This window comes from Ovis canadensis, chromosome 2, assembly GCF_042477335.2.
Source record: "Ovis canadensis isolate MfBH-ARS-UI-01 breed Bighorn chromosome 2, ARS-UI_OviCan_v2, whole genome shotgun sequence".
In the NCBI taxonomy this organism is placed as follows: Eukaryota; Metazoa; Chordata; class Mammalia; order Artiodactyla; family Bovidae; genus Ovis; species Ovis canadensis.
In genome coordinates this window covers 28,615,781-28,634,210 of record NC_091246.1, presented here as the reverse complement: position 1 = coordinate 28,634,210, position 18,430 = coordinate 28,615,781, and the positions used below count along the sequence as shown (strand labels likewise).

The window sequence follows — 18,430 nt, the reverse complement described above, 5'->3', positions numbered from 1 at the left end:
GTTCATTTGCCTTCATAAAGGTTCTAGGGAAGGTTATCTAGGTGGGTCAGGACTCTGATTGGCGCCCTAGTTAGAGTCTCTGTATGTCTTAGAGGTTAAGTGCATCGGTGAATTAGAACTGAGTGAAGTATTATCTCGACAGAGGAGAGAGGGGCCCCTTGCACAGCTCCCTCGGCCTTCTCATCCATGCATTTTAAATGCTGTGTCTGGGAGACCCGTGTCCCAGGTCCAAGCAGGAACCGGTTTTATCAGGTGTGTCTGACGGATTTTCTGATGACCTAGGGGTTGTGTCCATGACTGCTCTAAACACATCAGAAGAGAGAGAAGGGTGTGTATGATGCATGATGTGTATGTGAATGAATGTGTGTGTGTGGTGTGTGAGGTGTGTGTGGGTGTTGGGGGGTGGTATGGGTGTGTGTGTGTGTGGTATGTGTGAGGGGTGTGTACCTGTGTATGTGTGTGTGTGTGTACAGATAAATCACCAAAAGCCACCACATTCTGGTTTCCTGCAGTTCCAGTGTTTTCTGCTCTGCCTTTATTTCTGTCTTTGACCTTTCTTGTGGTCTCAGTCCCTAGAGGGTCCAGCCCAACCCCAAGTGGCCTTGCAGTGACCCTGGGCAAAGTCAGGTGGGCCTAGGCCTTTGTCCAGTCTGTCTTCCCCTCCTGCCTCTCTCCCCACAGAGCCTTGGCCCTGATGCTTCCCCAGGAGAGTAGCTCTTACAAGTGAGACTTACTTGACTTGTTCTCTGCGTTCCCAGAAGCCAGTCGCTGCGGACCCCCCACCCAGCCTGCTCTGCGGCCCCCTGCAGGTGTCAGATGGCGGCACAGCATGGAGCAAGGTGTGGGCTGCCATCTCTGAGTCGGACTCCCTGGAGTTGGTGCTGCACCTCCATGGAGGCAGCCAGGTGTGTGCTCTGTCCACTGGGCTGTGCTGGGGGTGGGGGTTCACCCTGCTCCGGCAACCAGAACCTCAGACCCGTGGCCTCAGGCCCGTGCCCATATAGGCCTGCGCCATGCTGCCTGGGACCAACTTCACTTGGATGATGGCTCATGTGACCCTAGGGCCTGTTTCCCCAACTGTCCAGAATCACCCTTCTGCTGCCCACTTGTGGGAGGTGGTATTTAGTGATGCCAGGACTCCAGAAGCTAGGGTGCTGATGCTCCTCTACTTTTCAGCAGGATGGCCAGCTGCTCCATGCCATCCCCCTCTCCGGCTGCAGGGTGAGTGTGCTGGAGCCTGCAGAGAGACTGGATGCCAGGCACGTGTGCCAGCTGCAGCAGGCCCAGCAGTCTTTGTACCTGAGTGCCCCGTCTGCCGAGCTGCAGCAGCAGTGGCTGGAGGCTCTCAGCTCAGCAGCCCATGGGCGTTCATTCCAGGCCAGCCTGGGGGCCCAGCAGCCCCAGGCTCCAGCTGCCCCATGAGCTGAGTCTCTGCCATCTCTCCTAACTGTACAGCCACCACAGCAGGGCTTATGCTCTTCTGAGAGGTGGTGTCAAGGCCACACATGGGCATGAAGAGAACCTGGACCTCTGAGGGGCCAATGGGCCACACAGCACTTTGCTCTGGAGAGTTCCTCCATGTCAGAGAGGAGAAAAATGAGGCCCAGAGAAGGGCAGCCAACTGCCTATGTCATCCAGCATGTCTCTCAAAGACCTGGGCTTCTGCCTGCAGGCCCCGTCGTGTGGCCCAGAGTAGAGCGTAGGGTGACTGTCAAGTAAAGTCTGTCTGAGTGGGCCATGAGCAGTCACCTGTGCCAGAAGACAGAAGGAGCTCATGGGCGGTGCCCAGGGACACCTGGTGGATGTCTGCAGTCATGCCATCCCTCCCAGTGACTGCCCACCGTCTACATCCATGCGAGCTGAACCAGACCTGGGCCCTGGACTCCACCTCTCTTCTCTTTCCCCTCCCAGCGACTGGGCACAGCATTGTAGTTTTCCACTTCATTTGGAGATGCCCAAGGGGGCCGAGTGGTACGTTCCTAAATAACCATGCTGCAAAACTACAGGGGGACCACACAGGCATTGTGTGGGGCCCCGAGATTTGTGCCTGCCTCCCCTGGTGGGTGGTGGACAGTGCTTATCTGCATAAATAAATAAATGCTGGCAGCCAACAGGTGGATATAGCCTTGGGGCAGGGTCTCCACACAGTGGGCCTGCTGGTGGTTGGATGGAGAATGAGGGTACAGGGGCTCAGCCAGTAATTGGGGCCTGGACCCCCATATAGGCCTTCAGGGTGCAAGTCACACTCCTGTGGGTGCCCCAGGATACAGCGGCATCAGATGGCGAGGCCTCAGGCAAGGTGCCATGCCTGGACAATTGCGGTGTCGCTGCTCATGCTAGTGGGGTGGACAGGACTGTTTGCCCCTATAGCAAGTGGAGCCAGACTTAGCTATGGGATCGTGGAGTGCTGCGCACTCACAAAGTCAACAGGAAGGTCTATTTGGTCCAGAGCCTTGGGAGAGAGCTGAGGGACTTAGGGAGTGATGACTGAGGGGTATCCAGTCCCTGGGGACCCCCATCTCTCCAACATCCAAAAGGCACCCTGCAGGGATGTCTGTCACTGCCCAGTTGTGGGCAGAGTTGCAGGGCACCTACCTGGAGGCTGAGAGGGCCATTGGGAGAGCCAGAAATGGATGACTGATCGTGGGTGAGGTGGGGGTTGGGCTCCGGTGAGGAATGGCAGGGCCCAGGTGAGGTGAGTAGAGTCCAAGTGAGATGGTGGGCCATAGGTAAGGTAGACAGGGTCGGTGAGGTACAGGTGAGGTAGGAGAGAGCACAGGTAGAGACACAGGTGAGGCAAGCAGGGCACAGTTGAGCTTATGCATGAGTCAGCGCCATCCCCTGCATGCCCACCCTGCGATGCCTGCATGCTGCAGCAGCTGTATACCTGGGCCTCAGTCCTGTGACAGCCCACCCACCCTGCAGTAGGTGTTCTGACGCTGCTTGATAACAGCAACCTGCCCACTGGGAAAGGGGGGCCAGGCCCTTCCAACTGTGCTCTTATTCAAGGAAATACAGCAAAGTCCTACCCAGGGAGCCAAGGCGGGTGTCAGAGGCAGTGAAGGGACCAGCCAGCCCCTCCCCACTGGTCCTGCCCCTTCTCCCTCGGAGCGAGGGGGCCTAGTGGGGCTCCTTCTCAGGGTCAACTCTGTAATACTCCCGTCTTACCTGAATCCCAAGATGTTCCCACTTAACAGCTGAGGAAACTGAGTCACAGAAAGGATTCCTCCAAGAGTCTCACAGCTCCAGACCAAGTGCACAGCCAGAACTGACCCACTGGACATGGTACCACTCTGCCAGTCTGAGGGGTCAAGACTGGGCCCCCTATTCGGGGTCCTCACCCAGGGCTGCCACTGTGGGTTCTGCCCTGGAAGCCTCACTCCTGACCAGGACATGGGGAGGGGTTACAGAGAGAGTGCCTAAGTTGAGGGCAGGGCCACCAAGATCTGGAGGAACCAGTGAGACACAGTGAGGAGAAGGAGCCTGGGGGAGAAAAGGCCTAGTCATGGGGTCTCCACAGGGTCTTTTTTGGTGACGCTCCAGGAGGCGAGAGCCAAGGGGCAGGCCTGGCGAGTCTTAATAGACCCAGTTGGCTGCAATAGGGATGACCAGGGCAGAGATGGAGACAGGGCCAGGTATCTCAACACAGACCCCCATGATGGGCACACCAGCAGTCATGGTGATATAGGGACGCTTCTGCCAACTGTGCCCATGCAGGCATGGACCTATGTGGCCAGAGCTTCCAGCTTTTCAGGAGATGAAAGAAACTTGAATGTTCTTATGAAACATCCCAATAAATGTTAACTATTGTAGAGTTTGAAGTCATGGGGTGGGTGGCCAGTGGATGGCTCCAGGGATCTCTCCGACTAGGGGCATCTGGCCTGCCCTGAGCCCTCTGGATGCCCCAGTAAGGACTGGGAAAAGCAGGCTGCCTGCCTGAGTCTCCACACCATATGTCTGGGTGACTTTGAGACTGGGCTTCTTCCCACGCACACATTGCCAACATCTGTCCACTCTCTTCTTGTCCCAATAACCGAGGGCCTGCCCACACCACACTGCCCACCCACAGAGCGGGGAGGTGGATGCACACTGGCTTATAGCTTCTTCACTGTCCTTCCTTTTCAATCATCTCCTCCTCCCCAAGTCCAGCTCCCAATCCTGCAGGACAGGAGGCCATCCCCCTGTCCTAAAGAATGCCAGTCAGGGCAGGAAAAGGTCTGAGGTACCCAACTGCCACAGGAGTTAAAGGCCTGAGCTAAAAGTCTTCTGTGCCTCCAGGGGCTGTTGCCTGCAGTGTGAGGAACACATGTCCCCACTAAGGCCACGGAGGATGTTGGCTGTGTCCCTCATAGTCATGGGAAGAGGAAGGAGCCACCATACACAAGGGCCTGCTGCAGCCAGGCACCCAGTCCAGCCATTAGCTGAAAAGAATTATAACTCAGGGAGTGTCTTAGTAGTAATGAAACAAAGACCCAGAGAGGGAAATACACTTGCCCAAGGTCACACAGTAAATCAGGGACCCAGCTGGGTCACCCATTCACTCTCTGTCCATTTCTTCATGCAGCAAGCACTGACGGCATGCCTGTGTGCTAGGCACTAGGGCGCCAGCCACTCGGATCTCTGGGACTCAGGGGTTGAATAATGCCCTTTAGCCTCTGACCCTGCCACATTTCCAGCCTCATTTTCTCCTGCCCTCCCTTGCTCCCCTGCTGCTTCATCCTGACCTCAGATTACCAGGCTCCAGTCACTGGGTCTTCAGAACATACTAGTCTCCCTCCCATCTCAGGAAATTTGCACATGCTGTTCCTCTGCCTGGGGGTTCTTCCTTCATGACTTTGCAAGAGTCTGCTCCATGAACCTCAGCAGAGCCCTTGCCCTAATCTCTCTAGTTTTTGTTTGGGTATCTGCCTTCTTGTTTAATCTCTGTCTCCTCATCTAGAGCAGAAGCTCTGAGGGCAGAATGAAGCACCTATGATAGCACCTGGCAGAGAATAAGTGCTCGTTAATATCTTCCAACAGCATTAGTGAAAGTTCAGGGATTTTGCTCTTGCCATGCAGCCCCAGAGCCCTTTGGGGCTGGACTCCTCTTTTAACAGATCTTCTCTAGTGGCTCAGATGGTAAAACATCTGCCTAAAATGCAGGAGACCTGGGTTTGATCCCTGGGTCGGGAAGATTCCCTGGAGAAGGAAATGGCAACCCACTCCAGTATTCTTGCCTGGAAAATCCCATGGACGGAGGAGCCTGGTAGGTTACAGTCCATGGGGTCGCAGAGTCAGACATGACTGAGTGACTTCACTCACTTTAACAGATCAGGAAACAGAGCCAGTGGCTGCCTGGGATCATAAAGGCCCAGTGGCTCTCCTGCCCGCTCCGAGGTCCCCAGGTATCCGGGACATAGCCAGGTTCTCCTCAGACATCTGGTCCCCATTGCAGAGAATAGCACATGAGACCAAGAGAGCTGCCACGCCCCCAGAAAATCACCAGAGGGGCTGCTGCTACTGCTGCTAAGTTGCTTCAGTCGTGTCTGACTCTGTGCAACCCCATAGATGGCAGCCCACCAGGCTCCCCCATCCCTGGGATTCTCCAGGCAAGAACACTGGAGTGGGTTGCCATTTCCTTCTCCAATGCATGAAAATGAAAAGTGAAAGTGAAGTCGCTCGGTCGTGTCCGACTCCTAGCGACCCCATGGACTGCAGCCTACCAGGCTCCTCCGTCCATGGGATTTTCCAGGCAAAAGTACTGGAGTGGGATGCCATTGCCTTCTCCAACCAGAGGGGCATTGGGACCCAAATGGGTCTGACTTACACCTGTGCCCATCCCTCACTGCCCTCCCAGGAGATAGTGGACCCCTGTACACATGGAGGTGGTAGAATCAGCCCCTGAAGCCCCGGCTGACACTCCCAGGCCTTGGGGGGCTCTAATCCGCATCCCCTAGATGCTCACAGGGCCTTCCCACCTCCTGAGGTCTGATAGAGCCCTGGAATCCAAGCCCTTCCTAGGAGCTGGCCCAGGTGCTGGGCACCCAGGAAGGAGGGTGGGCTCACCTCTTCAAGAGCCACTGCAATGTGTCTGTAGACAAGATCTCTCTGAACGATCCTTCTGTGAGCCCAGCTGGCAACTGAGAGTAGCTGTTCTGTGGACTCCAATTGCCCATTCCTACTAGTCACCTCCCCTTCCTCGTGGGGTTCCCAGGGGGCCGTGGATGGTCCTAGAGGACTTCAGGTGGTCACAGGGGATTCAGGTGGTCCTGAGGGGCTCCAGGTGTTTCTGAGGGCCCAAGGTGGGTCTCTAGTTTGTCTTGGGGGACCCCAGGTGGTCCTCAGGAACTCCATATGGTCCCTGTGAGGCTCCAGGTCTCCCCAGGGAGCTCAGGTATTCCTAAGTACTCCAAGTGATCCGAGGAGCTCCAGGTGGTCCCAAGGCAACCAGTTGTGACAGGAGGCCTGGCTGCTCCCTAGTCACATACCCTCCTACATCCACCCCTGCCCCTCAATTATAAGAGAGAAAATGGAGGGCCAGAGAGGTGGGCAGGACTAGGGCAAGCCATGGGGAGCAGCCAGGAACCCACCCCAGCAGGATGGCAAGTACCAGGCGGTGCCAAGGAGAAGAGCTGGTGGCTCCGGTGGGCCATCTGGCCCCAAGGTCATAGAAAGGGAAGGTGTGCAGGAGAAGGCCTCCATCTGGGCCCCTATACCACAGGCTCACTGGCCGGCTCTCTGCTCCCTCTGCCGGGGTTGGTCCAAGATGGCCACGTGACCCAAGACAGTCAGTCCCCCTTTGAGGGTGGAGGGGGACCATCCTAGAATGAGATGAGAGGGCCTCCCAGCGAGCCCAGACTAGGATAGGAGAACAGAGGGGAAGAAACACATCTCTGACTTTTGCCTGAAGCAGCAACGGCGAGCGAATAAAGTTCATCTGGAGTCCTATTTCTTCTACGGCCCTGCTCCACCCCACAGCACGCACAGACAGGGACCAGCCTGCATCCTCCAAAATGTCCTGCCTTGACCCTATATTCCCAACAGGATCCAGGCTGGCAGTATCCCTGAGAGGGACAAAACCCTCCCCTTTCCTGCCAGGGCCAGGCCTGCCCCTGGGGGGGTCTGGTCATCAGCACTCCAGTTCTGCCTGCTGAAAATGCGCTTGCCACATCTCATGAATCTATCTTCATCTTGGAGGGCCACTTCCCTGTGCTCTATCCAAACTCAGAGAGCAAATTATAGCCCCCTGGAACATCTGCCCCCAAGGGGCACTGGAAAACTGACACCAGAGCAGCCCATCTCCAGAGAAAAATACTGGAGTAATTCCCAAAGCATCCCCACTTCCCAGAGGCAGGGCGTGGCCATTCTCTGTGTGTGGTCCTAAGTACAGAGTCCTCCAGCATTCCCTCCTTCCTCCCAAAACCTCAGAGGAAGGGACCATTATCTTCACTCCATTCACAGAGGGGAACACTGCAGCTCATCACTGAGAGTCATACCCTAAGTGGGTTCCCAGTAGCTCCCAGAGGAGGGGAACATGTCTTAGGTGGGGCCCCACTGGCTCCCAGCAGGGGGCCTGTGTCTTATGTAACTTTCTCTCAGTAGCAGATCCTGCTACACAGATTGAATGCAAGGAGTTTATTTGGGAGGCAACCCAGGAAGAATAGTAGCGGAATGGAGAATGAGGCAGAAAAGGGAAGAAAGCCAACACAAGTTGGCTTCCTGAGTTGAATAGTGTCCCTCATCCCAAATCCATGTTCACCTGAAACCTCAGAATGTGATTTTACCTGCAAGTATATTTTTCACAGATGAAGTTAGTTAAAATGAGGATCGAGTGGACCCTAAACCCAATGATTGGTGTCCTTATAAGAAGAGGACAGGATTCACAAGGAAGGCCTTGTGATGACGGAGGCAGAGACTGGCATGTCATGACTATGAGCCAAGGAACAGCAAAGTTCACCCGGAGTCACCAGAAGCTCACTCTGGTGTCACTCTGGTGTGTGTGGCATAGACGGATCCTTTCCTAGAGCTTCCACGGTGTACATAGCCCTGACAATATCTTGATTTCAGACTACTGGCCTCCAGAACTTTGAAAGGATAAATTTCTGTGGTGTTAAGCCACTAAATTTGTACAACAGTTCTAGCAAACTAATACAGATTTTGTACCAGGAAGGGGGATGCTGCTATAACAGATATCTAAAAATGCTGCGGAACTGGGTAATGTGTAGATGCTGGAAGAGTTTTGAGGCACATGATAGAAAACGCCTACATTTCCTTGAAGACATTGTTGGTAGAGATATGAACAACAAAGGTGATTCTGGTGAGACCGAGGTCAGAAAGAAGTGAGGACTTTGGGGCATATACCTGAAGAAAACCATAATTCAAAAAGATACACACACCTCAATGTTTATCACAGCAGTGTTTACAATAGCAAAGACATGGAAGCAATCTAAATGGATAAAGTAGGCATGATAGCAGCAACATGGATAGACCCAGAGATATCTCACACTAAGTGGAATAAGCCAGACAGAAAAACACAAACATCATGATGTTGCTTAAATGTAGAATCAAAAAACAAACAAAAACCACACAAATGAACCCATATACAAAACAGAAGTAAATGCACAGACATAGAAAACAAATTCATGGTTACCAAAGGAGAGAGTGGGAGAGAAGAATACATTAGGAGTTTGGGATTAACATATACACACTATATATAAAACAGATAACTGATGAGGACCTACTGTATAGAACAGAGAGCTATACTCAATATTTTGCAATAACCTATAAGGGGAAATGATCTGAAAAAAATATATATGTATGTATAACTGGACCACTTTTCTGTACTGGTGTACGACATTGTAAATTTTTACTTCAATTAAAAAAAAAAGAAAAACCTCCAAAAAGGAAAAGAAAAGAAAGAAGTGAGGAGAATGTAGAGAAAGTTTCTATTGTCTCCAAGAATACATACATGATCATGAACACATTTTTGATATAAGTATGAACATGAGAGGTTCTTCCAGTGAGATCTCAGATGGAAGTGAAGAACTGGTTATTGGAAAAGCCATGAAGTAGCAGAAACTCGGCTGAATTATGTTCTAATGTTGAGCGGAAAGTAGAAATTGTAAGGAATGAACTTGACTATTTAGCTGAGGAAATTTCCAAGTAAAATGTGGATGATATGGCCTGGTTTCTCCTTGCTGTTTATAGTAAAGTCTGAGACAAAAGAAAGAAATTGGGGAAGGAACTGATAAGCAAAAAGGAATCAGCACTTGATGATTTGGGAAGTCCTCAGACAGTAAAGAATCTGCCTGCAATATGAGAGACCCAATTTGATCCCTAGGTCGAAAAGATCCCCTGGGGAAGGAAATGGCTACCCACTCCAGTATTCTTGCCTGGAGAATCCCATGGACAGAGGAGCCTCACGGGCTACAGCCCATGGGGTTGCAGAAAGTCAGACACAGCTGAGCGACTTTCAATTCACTTCACTTCAGTTTGTTAAATTTAGGAAAATTTCTTGTTCAGAAAGTGTGATCTAAAGACAGCACCAAAGGTGTGGGAGAGCCTACTGCTGAAGAGATTAGGCACATGACTTGCAGGCCTACTCCACCATCTCAGGGGAATGAAGGAACAGAGATGGGGTTACTCAGGAAAGATCTGTGGAGCCTCTTATCTGATGGTGTGGCTCCCTGTGAATTATACAGAAGACCAGCAAGGTTTTTGAGACTATTACATCAGTTACATCTGCCAGTCTAGACTGAGAGGCCCAGGGATGGAATGAAGTGAAGAATGGCTTGGAGGCAGAGCCATGAGGCAGAGGCAGAGAAACGAGAAGGTGGGGCTACAGCTACTGCCAAAGCCACAGAAAGCAGGGCCACCATCATGCACCCAGAGCATCAAGACACAAAGGGTTATTTACAGGCCGTGAAATCTACTGGAACTGGCACTGCTGGGCTTCTGACTTGCACCAGTGGCTCCTTTGCGCCTTCCTTTTTCTCCCTCTAGGACTGATTTAAGACTTTGGGAGATGTTGGGATGGGGTGCATGTATTTTGTACATGGGGGACCAAAGTGACTTTTGAGGGGGTTAGAAGGCAGATGATGATGGGTTAAAATTCATGTCCACTCAAATTCATGTCCACTTGGAATGTCAGAATGTGACATTATTTGGAAGTAAGGTCTTTGCAGATGTAACTAGCTAAGATGAGGTCCATCCAATCACTGGTGTCCTTATAAAAAGAGGGAGAGAACACACAGAGAGACGTGCTGGTGGAGGCAGACTGCAGCGGTGCACCTACAAGCCAAGGCACACCAAGGATTCATCTGTCGTTTTAAGCATCCTGATGTGCGGTACTTCCTTGTAATGGCCCCAGGACACTGATACACAGAGTCTATTAGCAAGCAACTGAGGTCTGGAGCAACTGAAGCCTGGCTGCAGGGGAAGCCTGTGTGCCAGTCACCCATTCCTCCCAGCAGAGACCCCAGGACAACGTTGGGGTTTTTAGATCTTCCGCAGTGAGATGAGATGAAGTGCTTGCAATGGGAACGTGTGAGCCATCTCAGTACAATGATGTTAGGGAGGGCCTGAGTAGGGTTTGGGCTCATGTGAGGCAATTTTGATGAGGGTTCAAGGAAGCAGAGCTGGGTTGGACGCTGTTAGGAATTGGGACTTGTTCCATGCTTGAGTATCAGTAAACTTTATTGGAAAGTGTGAGGAATGAAGGGAAGCAAAGGCTGTGGCTGGTAACAAAGCAGCGGTCACTTATATCACCAGGATGGGGATGGTTAGTTATGTCTCTATCCTGGTGATATATGGTGTTGCCTGTCTCACAGAGTGACCTTGTCTGATGCTGATGTTCTGTGACAGTTTCTGTTCATCAGGATAGCCCCAGCTTTCTCATAGTGCAGAACCATCGCCTCGGAGCTAACCTGCCCCTGGGGCTGGGGGCTGGGAGCTGGCAGCACGCTGCACTATGCAGGGCTATACAAGGAAGCACCACTGTTGCTTAGGACGCAGAGGGGGAGGGGGACCTGTGGCGAGAACCTTTACCATGGTTTCTACAGGAAGGAATGAGTGAGCAGGCTTTACTCCCAGGCCCTGGGAACCCAAGAGATCACAGAGGCTGGCAGCATGGGGCACAGAGTCAGGTAGGAGCAGGTATTTAACGATCAGATTGAATAAAAGAGGGAGTCAAGAAGAGCTGGGCAGGGACCTTTTAACTAATCACACTGTGAGTCTGGTTTTGAGAGGTGGTGGCCATCAGCAAGGCAAGGCAGGACCTGTGCAGCCCCCAGTCCTCTGAAGGCTGAAGGAGCATGTTCCCCACCGAGGATCACTATCTTCTTTCCACACATTGTCTCTGCACAGGGGCCCCAGTGAGCACCGAGAAACAAAGACATTTAGCCCATGCACTACCCTCAAGGATCTTGGCCTTCACCTAACGGGCTGGCCTCAGCCTCCCCTGGCCCTCCTTGAGCCTCTCAGAGGAGCTGAAAACAAGGCGGTTTCCAGGATGACTGGGACCATGGGGGGACAGGGGAGAAACGTGTATAGCAATATGCATGATTCACATGAGCTTGGACCCACCTGGGCTGAGCTGGGCCTCGACGGGAAGGAAAACTCGAGGGCACCATCACTGGGACTCCACAAGTGGGTATGTGAGAGATGACCTTGTCTCTGGTTATGGTCTCTGTCCGCCTGCCCTCAGATAGCATCTTTACAGCCCAAGGCCAGACGAATAAAGTGTACATTCCTCTGAACAGTTCAGAAAATGTGGACAAACATCAAAAACACAAGACATTACTCATATTTCCTATCAGCATTTAACGCCATGTCCTCCAGCCCTCCTGTGTTTGCATCTGCTTGTGCGTGTTTTATCAGAACTCAGACTATACCTACACTTAGGGTCTGAATTTGATCCTAGCTCTCTAATACGGAGTGGCCTAATAGTGTGCAGGTGCCCATCAGATACTCAGGAGAAGTCTGGCCTAGTGCTTGTGCTCCCATGGGGGCCCTCAGATTTGCTGAAGGTGAGGTCTGAGTTCCATGGCAGCTTGATAAACAGAATACAATGGAAGTGACATTCCAGGCTAAGGCCTGGATAAACAGGCAGTTTCCACTCCCTGTCTTCAGGAATGCTTGCTCCTAGAAGACAGCACCATGTCATAAGGAAGCTCAAGCAGCCCTGTGGAGAGGTGATGATGCCCTGGGATGAGCCCTGTCTAGTGGGGTCTCACCGTGGAGCAAAGCCAAGATGCTGAGCCCTGCCTGGACTGCAGATTTATGAGCAGAAATGACTGTTGCTGTAATAAACAGTATCTGTTATAAACAGTATCTGTGGTTATGCAGTCACAGGTTCACATAACCCTGGTCCATCGAGTGACTCTACCTGACACAGCTCTTTGTCCAGGGATGAACACATGGTCCAGCCTACCTCTGGGATGAGGTGTTGGGATGCTGAAAGAGTGGCCCCCCTGTTCTGGGATCCTTAGCCTCAAGGGCTTCCCTAAAAACTTTGTAACTGCCAACAGCTATCTCTTCTGGGTTGATATTGGGTTTCTATTCCTTGAAGATGACTAATGCAGCTATTTAGCAAATGTATGACTCACAGTCCTGAGCCTCAGTTTCTCACTTGTAAAATGGGGACAGCAAAGCGCATGCTGATTACTGGAAAATCGGTAATCATCAGACTGAATGATAGAAAAGCAGCTGTCAGCACAGGGAGTGAGGAGGTGAGTAGGTACGCAGGCTGCAGGGCTCAGAACAGCCCCTTCCTGCTCTCTGCTGTCCCAACCTTCCTTCTGGCCCTGACTATGGGGCTCGGATCCTGGGCATACTTGGACTTGCAACGTACATCTTGTCCTTCCTTTGGCCCTGGTATGAGGAGTGTTAACATGCCCATCTCAGGGAAACTGAGAGGCAGAGAGAGCCAGAAAGTCAGGCCCCAGAGGCTGGGCCTTGGGGGTAAGCACTGTTGCTATGGACAGGTCCTTCCCCCAGGCCTCAGATTCCACATCTGTGAAATGGGAGCCCTGCAAGCACCTGTTCCATGCAGGTCTCTCCAATCTGTTCATTTGGATGGCCTTGGCCAGCCTTCCAGACCTTGTGAAAGACCACTTCCTAGGAGGCCCAGGAAGTGCCTTCCCACAAGGAGTGTGCCAGGCCACAAGCCTGGGCCTCAGTGCCCCTGAGCCACAGCTTTGGTAGATGTGGCTTGGGAGAGGTGGGGAGGAGACAGGAGCCCAGAGACAGGGCAGAGCTTACCCAAAGTCGACCAGCAGGGTGCAGAAGTAGTTAAAATGCCCTGTGAGGGGCTAATGAGGGCCAAGAGGTCACAGGGTCTGTGTTAGGCAGGGAGAAGCAGGCAGGGAGCATGGGAGGCAGGCTCTCATACCTCTCCTGTGACTGGGGACTTGGGGTCCCGCCATGCTGGCTGTGCAGGTATATGGCCTCAAAGAAGCTTAACTGGGGCTCAAAACCACCAACCCTCTGGATTACCCTGGACTCACCCATGCACATTTTACCCCAGGCTTACCTAGGAAAAATTTCTGTCTGTGAAAACATACCTCTTCCCCCTGGCAGAGCACACCCAAGCCCTATGAGTGAGCCCTCAGACCACAGTCATGAGGCATCATTCGAGCAGGCAAATGGCCACAGGTGGGATCATTCTACCTCCCTGAGTCTCCACTTCCCCATCTGTAAATGAGGGGCCACTGACAGGTAGAATTCAGAACTGTCCAGTGAATGTGTGTAATCATTCACATGTATTCCACCTTTAAAATCTTTATTAGTTTCCTGTTTTCTGAAGAGAGAATAGATTCATGCCTATTGCAAAAAATTCAGACAATGCAGAGAAGCGTCAAGAGGCAGGAGAAATGAGCCACAATCTGGCCACCCAGGGGTGAAGGAGGAGCCCCGGAAGCAGCCCATCAGGCTTTGTCCCTCCTGGGCACCCTGTGTCCTGGCTCTCATGTGGGCCTGGCATTCAGGAGGGGCTGGTCCTCTCTGTTCCGTGACTCCGTCATCTGCTTTTGCCCTCCCTGGGAAAGCACACAGCCCATAGGCCTGTTTCCTCCCAGCTGCCTTGCTACATGTCTCTAAGTCATCACTGTGAACCTGTGGGTGGTGGCTCAGATGTCACCGGGGGTAACTCACCTTTCTCCCTCCTGAAAGTCGAGGAATGCCTCGCTTGTGCAGACTCAGGGCTAGGGAAGGCAACCCAGCAGTCAGAGCCTGGACCCTGGTGGGGATGGGCTCCGGGCAGGCGTTCCCTACAGAAGAGGACCAGCTCTGGCCTGCCTTTGGAGCAGCCAGAGGACTAGTGCGTGTACAGCCTGGCAGAAAATATTTCGGGGGAGAATTCTTCTCTCCCCAGATACCCAGCTCATTGGAGCTACAAGTTCAGATTACTTTTTAAAATAATTGCTCTTAATTTAAAAATGTAATTTTTTAAAAGAAAGAGGCAAAGCCCATAAGCGCTTAGTTACTTTGCTCATTCAGGTCCAACTCTCTGCAGCCCCATGGACTGTAGCCCGCCAGGCTCCTCTGTGCGTGGGATTTTCCAGGCAAGAATACTGGAGTGGATTGCCAATTCCTACTTCAGGGGATCTTGACCCAGGGATAGAAGCCGCAGCTCTCACATTTCCTGCATTGGCAGGCGGGTTGCCACCTGGGAAGCCCTTAAGCCCATGAGACCAACCTGCTTCCCTGACTCTTATTTTGGGATGCAATTTTCTAGCCTTGGTCCATTATGAGAAGTTTTTAAGATAAAAATCTTATTTTTATACTGAGTGAGAGAAAAAATGAAGAATATTTAAAGAAAAACAAAAAGCATTTTACATTTCCAAAGTTATCATACAATTTGTGGAACACAAACACACACAAAATGACCACCCCCTGGGGTACCATGGTCTATGGATGCTGTGTCAGGAGAATCAGGTTGAGGTAGGCTCCTCAACCCTCAACCTGGGACAGGCAACACTCCAGCTAAGTCTTGAGGGAAGAGAAGATGCCCAGACGAGATTTTCACATCCCCTCAAAATCTCTGGTAGCATGTGTGTAAGACCATTTCACAGAGCAGAATATTGAGACCCAGAGCTCCCAGAACCCTCCCCTTTCACCAGTTTCCCTGGTTCCTTCCTGCCAGTTCATTTATTCAACAAATGTTTGTCTGGGCATCCTCTGTGGTCCCAGATGCCAATAAAGATGGGGAAGAGGTAATGGGGTAGGGGCTAGATCCCCAAATGCAGAGAGGCCAAGGCTTGGGTCAGCTTCTTAAGAGCCTCTGCTGGCTTTTTCTTGCCTCTTTGCCAGCTGCCCACATGCTGCCTTCCGCAGGGGAGCCATATGTCTTGTCTGCTTCCTAGAACTTGGGGTCATGCAGCACGGAACAGCTTTGTCTGGGAAGGGCATCAGGGAGGGCTCCCTTAAGGAGGTGACCAAGGCCTGGGGGCCTGGGGACACCATCCTGGCATAGCACAGGCATTGCTCCCCATCTGGGCCAGGTCTTGGAGAGGTTGCAGGGAGGTAGGGTTGGCCCAGCTTTCAGATGATGGTCCATTCCTGATCATGTCACAGTCTCCCTTCCCTTGGGAGGGTGGCAAGATCTTTTCTATCCCTTAGATGAGACTTTTAAGGCTCAGGCATCAGATGCCTGTCAGAACTATGATCCCTGACATGAATGGGGCAGGGGGCGAGGTGGTGGCCCAAGCAGTCTGAGTCTGTGGTGAGCTACTGCCTCAGTTTCCCTCCCTACCCATGGTAGGTGTTGCTGGTGTTCCAGGAGCATGCCATTCCAAGAAGCCCCAGAAAAGGTGGATGGGGTCTAGATTGAGTTCATATTGGCCAAGAACCCACTGTCTCCCACTGCTCCTGAAGATGTCTTTGACACAAGTGGGCATTCTGAGGCATAACAAGATGTACGGTTTCTTGTACAGAAGTCTCAGGCCACTCCCAGTTCCCTAACAGGACAAATGGAGGCCAGCACCACATGCTTGAATACCTAGAACATGTAAGTGTGCTGCAGATGGCCAAGAAAACACATTGTTTCATTCCCGACGTGTTACAGGCTGTTATGGGCTGAACTGTAACCCTGAGTACCTCAGAACATGATTTTATTTTGAAATACGATCTTTATAGAAGCAATCAAGTTAAAACAAGGTCCTCAGGGTGGCCCTGTTCCAATAGAACTGGCACCCCTAGAAAAAGGGGAAAATTGGACACAGAGACAGGCATGCACAAAGGGACAGAACAGCTGTGTAAAAACCGGAATGATGCTGCCACAGCCAGGGAATTATCTGAGGAGAAGTGTGGGAGAGGCGTGGAAAAGACCACTTCTAGTGCCTTCACAGGGAGCAGAGCCCTGCCGGCACCTTCACCTCAGACTTCTAGCCTCCAGAACCCTGAGATTACACACTTCTGAAGTCCCAAGGTACCCAGTCAGTGGTACCTTGTTATAGCAGCCCTGGGAAGCATATACATTCTAAATAACCAGGCCCTGGGCCAGCGTGTGGTAGTGTAGGCAGCCTGCAGGCAGCTCCTACCAGCTCTATCCTGTGATTTCAAGGGCCACACCAGACCTCCCCTCCCAACCCTGCTAATGCATCTTCAGATAGCTGTCCTGGGTACAGTGTTGTACACAAAAGATCAGAACCAACAGGAAGGCCACAAGACCCCAGAGGTGGACATGGAGCCATCTGTAGGGAATTCTGGGGTCCCATGTCCCTGAGGGCTTCCCTTTGGGGCTCAAAGGAAGACATGACTTGGTTCAGCTGGTAAAGAATCTGCCCGCAATGCGGGAGACCTGGGGTCGATCCCTGGGTTGGGAAGGTCCCCTGGAGAAGGGAAAGGTTATGCACTCCAGTATTCTGGCCTAGAGAATACCATGGCCTGTGTAGTCCCTGGGCTTGCAAAGAGTCAGACATGACTGAGCCACTGTCACATGTCCCTGAGTGTGGTCTGGAGGGGGCAGATCACAGTGGGCCCTGCAGACTCCCCTGGATTCTCAGTGTGGCAGACGGGATGTACATGCTTGGTTCATATCTAGGGAAATGAAGAAAGTCATTACGTGTGACCCACAAGTCTGAAGTGGGAATTAGATAGTATGGGGAAAACAACTCTGACTCAGGAAAAAGGAGGGCCCTTATGTATTACACTGAACATGAATGTCTACCAGACTAAGAAAGCAAAGGCAGGGAGGGGCTGGCCTGCTGGGACCCTGCCCTACTGTCCCACAAGACACCAACCTCTTTGCTGCTGCCTGCCAGGCACTCCGGAGCCAGTTCTGTCCACCTGGGCCATCTCAGAGACTTCCAGTGGTGGCCATACTGAACTTCTGGTTGTACCTCAAGCTTCCAAAGAATTAAGATCGTAAGGCCTTTGCATCAGCTGTTCTGTCACTGACTGTCTTATGGTGGTTCTCTGGATTTATCTTGGTATTTACTCCTAGTCTAATGGTGGATCCCTGGGTCTGTCGTGGTTTGCACTCCTGGTCTAACGGTGGATCCTGTGTCTGTTTTGCTCTCCATTGCTTAGTTCAGTGTTGGGTCCCAGATCTATCTGGGTCTAATGGAGGTCCCTGTGTCTACCTGGGTTGCCATTTCTAGTCAAACGGGGCATTCCTGGATATGTCTTAGTCTGCATTCCTAATCTAATGGTGGATCCCTGTATTTGTCTGGTGTCTGTATTTGTCTCCACTACTTAGTAATGGAGGATTCCAAGGTCTGTAGGTGGACCCCTGGATCGACCATGGTGTCCATTACCTAGTCTAATGGAAGATCCCTGTGTCTATCATTGTCTGTACTGCTACCCTAATGTTGTCTATCTTGTTCTCCACTACCTATTTAAGGGTGTGTTTAGTCACTCCAGTCGTGTCCAACTCTTTGTGATCCCATGGACTGCAGGCATCAGACTCCTCTGTCCATGGGGATTCTCCATGGAAGAATACTTAGTATGTTGCCATGCCCTTCCCAACCCAGGGATTGAACCCAGGTCTTCCTCATTGCAGACAGATTCTATACCAACTGAGCCACCTGGGAAACCCAAGAATACTGGAATAGGTAGCTTATCCCTTCTCCAGGGGATCTTTCCGACCCAGGAATCGAACCGGGGTCTCCTGCATTGCAGGTGGATTCTTCACCAGCTGAGCTACCAGGGAAGCCCTATTTTAAGGGCGGATCTCTGGATTTACCTTGGTCTGCACCCCTAGTCTAACGGATGGATCTATAAGTCTATCTTGGTCACCACTACGTAGTTGGATACACTTAGTGATCCACCATTAAACCAGGACTGCGGTCCAAGACAGACCCAGAATCTTCCACACACCTTCCTCCAGCTTTGCAGAACTGGTCACCAGGAGCTGCCTTGGGAAGACCCCGCTGTGGACTCGGTAATCTTAGAGCTTCCTCAGCATTTCCTGGGCCTGGGCGGGGTGCTGCGCCTGGGCTGGGCGGGGTCC

General features: G+C 51.9%; 1 protein-coding gene across 15 annotated transcripts in view; it reads left to right on the top strand.

Moving 5' to 3' along the window:
• FGD3 (FYVE, RhoGEF and PH domain containing 3) overlaps window positions 1–2,111 on the top strand; it is a 41,378-nt gene extending 39,267 nt beyond the window's left edge. For 7 of the 15 annotated variants that reach the window (XM_069575649.1, XM_069575651.1, XM_069575659.1 and 4 more), the window contains 2 exons: window positions 759–905; window positions 1,177–2,111. In XM_069575649.1, the coding sequence (XP_069431750.1) occupies window positions 759–905; window positions 1,177–1,422 (393 nt within the window). In that variant the 3' untranslated portion in view covers window positions 1,423–2,111. Of the gene's footprint in view, window positions 1–142; window positions 364–758; window positions 906–1,176 lie in introns of those variants that run through there. The other 8 variants (XM_069575660.1, XM_069575650.1, XM_069575652.1 and 5 more) reach the window with 2 other exon arrangements.
• The last annotated feature ends 16,319 nt before the right edge of the window (window positions 2,112–18,430 follow it).